This window comes from Apteryx rowi, unplaced genomic scaffold (genome assembly GCF_003343035.1).
Source record: "Apteryx rowi isolate R43461 unplaced genomic scaffold, aptRow1 scaffold_150, whole genome shotgun sequence".
Classification (NCBI taxonomy): Eukaryota; Metazoa; Chordata; class Aves; order Apterygiformes; family Apterygidae; genus Apteryx; species Apteryx rowi.
The window spans coordinates 855,376-866,184 of NW_020447753.1; the positions used below are offsets into that span (position 1 = coordinate 855,376).

General features: G+C 37.5%; 1 protein-coding gene across 5 annotated transcripts in view; it reads right to left on the bottom strand.

Moving 5' to 3' along the window:
- ELF1 (E74 like ETS transcription factor 1) overlaps positions 1-10,809 on the bottom strand; it is a 67,674-nt gene that overhangs the window by 39,986 nt on the left and 16,879 nt on the right. For 2 of the 5 annotated variants that reach the window (XM_026058953.1, XM_026058952.1), the window contains exon 2: positions 1,472-1,782. In XM_026058953.1, coding sequence (XP_025914738.1) covers positions 1,472-1,543 — 72 coding nt within the window. In that variant the 5' untranslated portion in view covers positions 1,544-1,782. Of the gene's footprint in view, positions 1-1,471; positions 1,783-2,195; positions 2,405-10,809 lie in introns of those variants that run through there. The other 3 variants (XM_026058954.1, XM_026058951.1, XM_026058956.1) reach the window with 3 other exon arrangements.

Here is a 10,809-nt window from a genome sequence, read left to right on the forward strand (position 1 = left end):
TGCTGATTTAGAAGGAGCTTGTTGCATCCCGGTGTTTGCAACAAGGGACCTTCCGCTATGCACTCTCTCTTTGGCTTCCACAGCTTCAATTTCATCACCTTTAAGGTATGCTCCAGGACTCCTTGTTTTCTTAGGCTTAATCTGGAATAGGACTTATTGGGGTCAGGAGATAAATGCCAAGGTTAAGTTTGTTCTGGGCTGAAGAAATCTCTGTTTAGGGAGGTTTTATTGCACTGTTGGTTGTATCTTTTAAGTTCTTCAGATGACCATCTAGAAAAATTGTGACAGGCACAATGCATGGCTAAACAGAACAAATCCATGTTTGTTTGCACTAACCTTTCTACAAAATTGCAACGAAGTGGCCCTCTGCTTTTCAGTTTTCCCCTTTCCCATTGGCTTGTAAAGTAAGAACAGCAACAAACAATAAACAGAGCTAATAAATAAGGCTTATTTTCCACTATGTTTATGCAATTCCCATATCTAAATCCCCAGGCTACCACAAGCTCTGGAAAAATACAGGGAAGGAAGTTACATTACTAGTTCCACCCAAAACTGAGTTAGCACTTTAGAAAGAAAACACTTGGTTCATTGAAATGATCATATGACTGACAGCAGAAACAGGCCAATGACAGCCAAATATTAGTCCATACAGAAAACCCAGAGACAAGACCATAAAACCAAAAGTGTTTTTGAAAGAGGAGAGAAAAATACTTTTCACATGCACAAAAAGAAGAGTCTGCAAGAGCGTTTCTCAGCCTTTTAAGAACCGTCTCTCAATAGTACTGACATACCTAATTTCTTGTTAACAAATGCAAGACCCTACCATTATTAATCACCATCTATAGAGGAGCTGCTGTATTTTTAAAGTAGGAATCATTCCCTGAAGCGTCAGGACTTACAGGATGTCGTTTAGATAATCTACACCTAATTGAGAGTCTCATGAGATGGAAACAGATATATTTTCCCTGCAGTGTGAAAGAAACTAATTTAAATGATTATGAAGCTTAATTCTGAATAGCTGACATACACATAGTAATGCAATTTAGAAGCCAAACTGTAAAATGCAGGAGCATCTAAAGCTTCTTCTAGTCATTTGTAGTGTGACAGTTACTTTTATTCAGCATTTTATTGTAGCACGCTGGAAAAGTTAAAATGCCTGTCAAACACCAGAATTTCAGGAATTCTGCATCAAGAATGGATCTACTGACACAAACCAGCAACACAGGCACAGCATTTTCAGAGGGGGAGGTCTCTGCAACACTGCGGAAGTTAAAACATTTCAACCGATTTCTGCTCTGCTCATGCAAGTTACAGGAAGCAACAGGAAGCTTTTGAAACAGTACAAAGACTTGCTGCAACAATAATGATCTCAACACTTGCTTTTTTGTTTCACATGACTTTTTTTTCTTAGGTTTTCATAATACGCATAGCGCCAACTTGTACAAATATGACTTTTCAGATTGTCCCATACCTGCTGCTCATCCTCCATGACGTTGCTGGCAAATTCAAATACAAGCTCATTCTGCTGTACAACTGCTGCCATAATAACGCATTCCCAGGTCTCAGCTCCACATAAGAAAAAAAATGTTCTTAGATGTAAAAGAACAGAAGAGTGTTACCAAGATCCAGCTGGGCAGAAAAACAGGATCACAAAATAAATCAAGTATCAGTTTTAGTACTTCTTAGATAGTTAGCCTTCCTGGGTTCTTCTCTTCTCAGAGGTAAACAAGCAAGGGAAATCCTTTCCTGAGTTGTTCTTCCCACTTGGACAGCCTTTTATCACTGAGGAGAGGAAAAAAAAWAATAATAATTAACACACAACTGCTTTAGCTACATGAAATAGTAGAGGTCACAATAAAGTGTGCTCCAAATAAATGTTTTCCCAAACTCTAATGAAGTCAGACATCTCTGTACCTTCAGAGATATTACTTCAACCAATTAATACAGCTTTCTTTCTTAAGAGAATGAAAATGTATGCTTCAGGAAGTAAAATGAAACTGTTTCAGGAAATAAGACATCAGCTTCAAAGTGTTTCATAGTAAAAGTGTTAAAGTAAAACCAAGATAAGCTATGAAAGTTAACCAAAAAAATTTATCTTTTCATTTGATTCATGTAAGCATTTTATATTCATTAATAATTCTTGTCTTTAAGATGCATTCAAAGCAAAAAATCAAAACCCAGACTGACTTACTCACCTATAAGATACCTCAAATACTATCACCTTCTCTTCCTTACACATAACCCTGATTTTGCAAAAGTTGTTATTTTTTCCAGTAAAAAGCACTTGATCTTGATACACGCAGTGTCAAGTAGGCAAAACAAATAAATTCCTTGTATAGTCCAGAAAGTCACGGAGTTCTTACATGAAACAGATCTTCAGCTTCTTTTTAAAAATGCACTGTAAATGTATCCTTATCTCTACCACAGGCTTGCAAGCAGCCGGAAGGAAACAGCACTGACCACGTCATGGCAAATTAGAACAGGCAAAAAACTCCACAGTATAATAGCAAAATAAATAAATAAATAAATAAATAAATTCACAACTTAGGAATGTAAACAGCTTAATTGCAGGGATGCATTCTTACAACTCCTACATTTTAATTTATTCAGCAGCATTAAAGGTAAACATGGCTAATGAGAGCTCAGAAAGAGAAAAACAATAAAAAGAAGCATAAAATGCAACCTTTTTATGCAACCAAGATGACTGATACATTCAGGAAAAAAAAAACATCTAAGAAACACTTCAAAGAATAACAGGAGAAACAGGTATCTAAAATTGGGAACCTAAGGCAGTATTTTGGTGCCTAACTATGAATTTAAACCCATATGTCTTTAGGGAAGTGAAACGGGTGGTGAGCGGTGTTTTGGCCGAAATCCTCTGAACTGCCTTTGATTAGGGGCTGCTGTGACCTGCTGTAAGGAGCAGGTATCTAACATGCACCCATTGCTGAGATGCGCGCTTGGGCCCACACTGTGCTCCCACTGAGACCCTCGGGGGACTCCCCAGGAGACTTCAGCAGTGGAGCACGATGGTGCCATTTGTGATCTGTCACAACCGCATTTGCACAGGGGGTTAATTTCACCTTCTTTCTGTAGTAGACTGAGACTCAAAAAACGAAGGGCATCTTCCTCTCCCTGATACCCAGCAATTTAATTAGGGAGGATCTTGTCACATGCTCATCCTCCCTCACTCTAGGAAATGCAACAGCTGTTTTTTCCCATACAGACTGTGGCATTCCCAAATTCCTAAGTAGTGATGACAGGGCATTCAAGGAGTCTCATTTAAGTCACTGGATCCTACCTACCCTTCTAAGAAATCAGGAAACCCAAGATTATGCAAACACAAGAACCTCCCCAACTTCCAAAGAGTGCTTTAATTAGCAGTTAAACACTTCATAAGAGCAGTCACAACCCTTACTAGAGAATATTTGCATTAATGGAAGCTACATGCATGAACAGAAAAGGATATGCTTTTGAAAGCATTATTGTTTTAACTGTTCAACCTCAATCCCTTTCATTTTGCAGAATAACTTGAGTATTTATGAAGTTTTTCTCTGTGCAAGGCAATAGCAGTGAAAGTATCATATACAACCATATAATCTTGGGTAACTTCCCCAAATTTAATTACTTGGCATCTTCTTTTAGAAGATGAGAGCTAGTAGAAAGTTATGCACACATATGCCATCAAAGCAGGATCAAAAACCAGTTTGTTTCATCTTTGACTCCTAACATCCTGTAAGCTAGTTTGAAAATAAGGTATATAGCTATATACTATATAGCTTAATATTTCCTATAGTCAGCAATTGAAATTGGTCAATATATGTCAATAGGCACATACCAGCTCTTTCATAAAACAGGATAGGAGAAGAATGGAAATTCATTTCAGTACCAATTTTATTTTGGTTATTGCAAAGACATAAATTAGAACTCTCCATTAAGATTAAATAATGATATTTGAAGTCACTCCCTCTTAACCAGTGAAGAGTAGTTTAATTCCAAAGGATCACCAGGCAAATACGAGAACCTCCTCAACTTCCAAATGAAGATTTATATTAAAACGAGGGTTAAGCTAATTGTCCAGACAGAATAAGAGCCAGAATATATAAAGGTCATATAATCATCTCAGTTATACTAATGGCAGCCACACGTACGAACAAAGAATACAAGTTCTTAAAGCTCAATAACTTTCTAATGTCAATAAAAATAATGTGTCAATTTAAAATCAGGTTACATGAAGTGTACGAGATGCAGGCTACCTTGCAAGCCAATGTAAAAAGAAAAGTATATCCAAGGAAGTATATCCAGCACAAGACAAATTTTTAAAGTTCCATGTATACAGTGAAAAGCTATTCTATTCTTCCATTAGTGCCAGTTCATTATTCTGTAAAATATTAACATTTTTACAGTAGATCCTACAATATCAAGCTACACAATAAGGACACATAATCCAAAAACCATGGCAGCAGAACTAGTAAGAGCTATAAAGAGACCTTTTTGTATTTCTTTAAATGAAAAGCTCAATGCAAAACTAAACGTTGTAATTTGACATCATTTAAGAGACTGCAGCAGTAAAATGCATTCGATCTCGAAGGGATCCACAAAAACACTAGTGAGAACAGTTATACTTAGTTTATATGGTAACATAAAGTTCCTAATAAACTGATTCCTCTGCAGGATCAAATATTTGGAAGGTGTTTTATAAATTTTTCACTACTGTGATACAGTTGACCATATAACATACTCTTCACAAAAAAACCCAARCAATAACAACAACAAAACCCCACCAAAGTTTCTACAAATAGAGTAGAATGACACTTTCTTCTTATAAGAAAAGTGCCATCTAACCACAACATAATGGCCAAAGTCAAAGACAAGTGACTGGACAGTTCAGTGGGCTTTAGTAAGCTTCTATATCCAACCTTACAGCTATTACAAAGATGAGGCACTCAAATTATTATTATTTATGGAAAAATTTTAATTATCTCTCTAGTGATACCTAGTAAGTGGTTCTCAGAATTTTAACAAATGATCTATTGGGAAATAAGAGCATGGCAAAATAATGCAAAACAGTTTCCTTTGACCCATATCACATTTTTTCTCCAGCATGTATAAAACAGCAGCAGCTTTTCAGAGACACCAGCACAATTCTAAAACATCTATATTTCCCCACACACATCTATTTTTACAAATTGTGCTTTCATTATTCCAAGTCTCACAGCATCCTGATGTCCATAGGCTAACACAAACATGACTATTGTTTTTGCTATATAATACAACTTATCTCCCTCCCTAACTCTATGTGCATCTGTGAACAGAAAATAAGTTATTTACAAATAGCACAAAATGTGTAAATTGTGTTCACATGCACAATAAGCTTCACTATGTACAATTAGTCCTTGGAGAAAGGGGACCAAGTGTTTATTACTTCTAACTTTCAGAACTATAGAATAAGTAAGTTTTTGCTTTCATTTGTACTCTATTGTTGTGGAAACACATTATATAAATCGGTATCAGGACACAGCAATATAAAGCAAAACTAAGACATGTTTATTAATTCTTAAAACTGACATATGCATAAATTATCTCAATCCCTCTGGAAATTTCCCTCCTCTACTGCATTTCATATCTAGAAACAATCTCCTCTATCAGTCTGTCAAAAAGCATATTCGGCCAGTGCAACCCTTGAYACACAGCTACTGTTGATATCCCAGAAGATACCTTGTGGGACGCTTGCTGGACACCACAACTTCTTTCCCCGCCACTCTTCACTATATACGCCCTACACTTAATGCTATCCCCCATTTGGCCAGATCAGTAAAGCTAGTAAGAAAGGCCTCCAAACCCAACATTTTTGGTTCTTACAGTAAAGCTGCAATATTGCTGAACAGTGTTCCCCAAACTGCAGCTAAGCCCCAACTCAGAAATAACCAGTCAGCAATTTCTCCTTCAACTCCTGATGTCATTAGCTAGTAAAGCCTTATTGTCTTCGTATTCAAGTCAGTAATACAGGACACTAAAATAATTCAGTGGCATCAACATTACCATCAGTAATAAACACTGGAATAGGTAACATGCATCAAAGTGCCAGGAACAAACCCCAAAATTTGCTAAAAAAAGCTCTGATATAATCCTAGAAGGCTTAAGCCTTGGTACCCAGAGCACCCCAGCTGAGCTCAAAGACACCTCTAGAAAGCTGCCAGATGAAGTCCCATGTAGGGTTAATAATGATGACTGCAATCATGTTTCACTGCCTGTTTTGTGACATTAGCGAGCTCATTCATACATTTAAAATTAAGAAACAGCTTAGTTGTCCTAAGATTTGAATGTAGATCCTGAGTTACTCCTAAAACAGCTCATCTTGTTGAGCATGGAAACAAATGAATTCCGATTTCCCAACGACTCTCAAAGACAGTCTTCAGCATTATGAGCTCCAGCCTAAAAGTGACAAAGCTGTGACTTAAACACAACAGAAATGAAAAGCTGAACGCCTTTCTCAACCACATCTCAGATACAGGAGGAGGAAGGGAGTAAAAAGAGAGGAAGGGGAATAATAAAGGTATCACCCGGAAATTCTGACTCAAAGGCAGAAAACCATCACAGGTGAAGTTAGGCAAAACACAGATAGTCACTCAGGTTTCTAAATCCTCTGGAGGTTCAGGCTGGATCAAGCCAGTCCTCTTTTTGCACAGTCACATCTTAGTAAGGCACTAGACAAGCAGCAGAATAAGAACATGGAAACTGGTTTCCATAAAAAGGAAACAAAGCCAAACAGTAACTGAACTTTCCTAACACAAAAGTCCTAAACCCATTATGATCATCTTTATGTGCTCTCCACACCGAACACCAACTCTAACAAAATAGTCTACTGTGGTGTTCTTCACAGATTGATTATTTCTGTGCAATAACAAGAAATTGCACAGGACAAGAGCTTTGAACCATGTTCTTAGACCCTGAGGATCTGCAGTCAGCAAAACAACGAGTGAGAAGAACAAGTTCATCTATGTTATCTGGCATGAGAAATTTCTAGAGGCACAGTTCTTCAGCTACTCAAATTAAGAAAAGAATAGGAAAACAACATTGTAAGGGGCTATCACTGAGGAAGGACAGAAGCAACTTAAGGAGCATTCTGAAATCTTATGAAAGTATCAGTGCTGCCTGGAGGAAACTGTAAAAAGCAGCTGACCTAATAAAACTCAGAGTGACCTTTTCTGGGCTTTAGCTAAGGACAAAAGAATCATCGATATCAATAAATCCCTGTTTCACAGCGAGGCTGGAAAACGGCCTATGTCACTACGGGCTGTCAGTACAAAGAGCAAGAAGGACAGAGTAAGAGCATTTGGTTACATAAAAATAATCTGTTAAATAAAAATAATAAAAAGGCACACAATTCAGTCAATACAGAAGAAGTGAAGTGAAACCCATCCCTCAAACTCATGAAGCAACATGTTTACTCCAAAGACAGCAGAAAGCACAAACACAAGTCACAGGCACTTCTTCGCTGTCACCAAATAATCATATTTTCAACGAATATCTTTTTTTTTTTTTTTTTTGACAACAATCTCTGTTAGCCTGAATAGCTAATGTGAGACAAGATTCCTTTCCAGACTATTAACAATAAGGACTTCAGCATTGTTTATAGACTCCCCCGCCCCTGAAAACCTTCCTTTTCCTATCTCCCATGTTCCCCGATACTTTTATCATGGTAAGTCCCTTTTACTTAGGAGGTTTATATAACACAGCTGTTGGACACAAACCCTATGCACAAGCAACTCTGCAAACACTGCTGGGAAATTTTAAGAAAATTATAGTGTAGTCGAGGCTTTGATTTTTCCTCTGTATCCTCTGCTGCCAGCATGCTTGATGTGTTAAGGTAACCCCAAATCAGCGTAGGCGTGCAGACGTACAGCACTGTATAAATAACTGATTTTACGCTTCAGCAACAAAAAATCCATCTCCCTCCAAAAGGCCACTCCTAAGCAGCAAGTTAAACAGATACCAAGGTGAGGAAGACTCTCTCTCCATCTCCACTGCTGCAGCTTTCAAGCTTTCAATGAAGTACTTGAACATGTGCTGAGAGAAAGAGCAAGATTTGCTAGCCCCATCATCATGCAAGAGAAAGGCAACACTGGGTTTTAGTCCACAAAACTCCACAAAAACATTTGTTCTTGAGCCAACTAAATAGAAAAACTTACTATGTAATTTGCCCTAGCCAGGTAGCTAAGGCATTCCAGCGGGAAGCAAGGGCCCAAGCCTTCGCCTCCCTTCCTCACCCCCCTGAGAGGAAGGGACTTAAATCCTGGTTTCCCAAACCTTGATTATACAATGTAACATGAAGAGTTCAGGGAGAAGAGACATTATAATACCAGCTCTCACTCCCTCCCCAAATTGTGGGAGATTGGACCCCTCTCCTGTTTTTTGTTTTTTAAACCCTAAACAAAACCAGTTAGTGGATTCAAAAAGAGTTTCAGAATTGTCCAAACTGCATTTGGGGCATATCAGACGCACAAAAGAGAAAATAGCAATAAATTTTCAGAAGTAGTTATGTGACCTAGCAGTATTGGCTATTTATGGGGCTTTGAAATTTTTCAAATTCCTTTTGGGTTACTAAAGCCTTAGCTCACAGAAAAGCTGCATTGCTTCAACTACGTTTAGATAATAACCATGTATTGTTATTTCACTGTATAGCACTTGCCCTACACATGCCTGCAAGGATGCGTACATACAGCAGTTGCAGCTATATAATCGCACTTTATTACCATACATTTTTGTGTCCATACACACACACATGCAGGTGTGAAAGTGCACATACACACATAGGTGTATATACCAAATTAAATATATAAAATGCATGCCTTTCTATTGAGCTTACTCTTTAATTTTGGTATAACTGTTTTGACTACAGAGAAAACGAAAACCCACAATTCGGCACATTCCTACATGGCACAGGACATATGGAAAGCCTTCTTTTCGGCTTCCAGTTCAGTCAGCTCCAGGCAAAGCTCCTCATCACCACCTCAGCGTTGCTGGGAGAATACTTAGCTTGAACTTTGCTCATCCACTTGGGGCCAAATGAACCACATTAACTGAAATCCCCTAAACAGGATGATGTTACCCAAAACAGGGTGTGAAGAGCTCCTGCAGCCTGCCAAGGCTGTGCAAACTCATCACTTAGACTACCAACGTGGGGAACAGAGCCGTATGAACATCTCCATCTTGCAAAAACAACATTGGTATGTAGTTACTGTCATAAAGGGAAAAAGTATATGCGTAAGTCAGGTTTTCACCACTTGAAAACATCGGCCACAAATATATCGCCTCACTGAGTTTCCTGGCCTCTGACAACCTCGCTGCCAGTCTTTCTAAGAACTTCTCTCCAAAGGGCTATCTAGGGGTCTCTAATCCTAATAATCATCAGATTTTTCTTATGAAGAACATTTCCAAACGTGTGGCCTTAGTAAGCAATGTAAGCTGGTCCTTGGATCCATATTAAAACAATAAAACTTCCAGAGAAATTCTGTTTCTCTTTTTGCTAAGCATAGTGATATATGTGCATGCTAATCTCCAGCAAATGCAGAAGATGGGGAATATGGTTTGTTGGTCCAAAATACTTGGGAACCACTAACTTCAGTCTGACATTGGGTTTTGCCTTTAATTCTGCACTACTGGTAAAGAGAAGGAAAATAATCCAGTGCTCTTATTTCCCATTTTATAAAATGAGAATATGGAAACATTCAACTAAGTTGAAAAGCAACAAGTTTTAGAAGAATGAAAGGAAATCAATTAAAAATACATCAGCCTAGATGCACCTGGTTGAACTCCTTGTTACAGACAGGACAGAAGTCAAAAGCTTAGTAAAATCATAAAATGTTTTATTCAAAAACTTTATATATATACACACACACACACAGATACTATAAATACTAAATACATACTATATATAGATACCAATTGTGCAGAAAAAGGAAAACAAAAAGATCTCTAATTACTTCCTCTTCTACAACACTCAGTATACCTTATTTTATCCAATATTACATTTGTAGAGACAAGATTTTTATGTATGCCACATGATAACCAAATTATCAGCATTAACAACATTAGTAAGACAGRTTTTTTACTATTTTTTAAATTGCAAATAATCTCACAAAGCTAGTTAACTAAGATACTAAGAACAAAACTGTAAATTGATAAAATTCCCAGTTCTGGTTCAGAAATCCCTATAACCCAAATGAATTACTCCAGTGGCATAAAATAAATATATGTTTCAAAAGGCATTCTCAAATGGTTTGTGGCATTTAATAGCACATGTTTTAAGGAGAATTAAATAATAAGGAGAACATTGTTAAGGATTAAGACCGTGATCATATAAGCAGCTATAACAGCTTCAGATAAACGAAATCAAAGGGAGAGGGTACACCAGTTACAGAGACAGCAAAAGGGCTGAGCTCCAATATAGCTAAAGCAGGCTATGAGGAAAACTTGTAAAATACAGAAAAAAGAACGCTCGACACAAAGCAATTTTGCTGTTTTGATTAAAAAACAACACAGCAAAAAAACCCACACTGCCTTATAAGAGAAGGAGACTAAAGATAATTGTTTCAGCTAGGTGCCAAAATTCACAAATTACCAGTTGCCAGTCTGTACCAAATACTGACATAAAACTGTCAACCATCCTATGAAAATTACCTTACCCACAGACTAGTACTAGAGCCATTATTTTTAATTCGCCTGTGGGTGAAAGTTAAGTTTACTAAAGAGGAATTCATTTTCTGCTGGCCAAAGATGTAGTTTTTTGGGTTTTGTTGTGTGGGT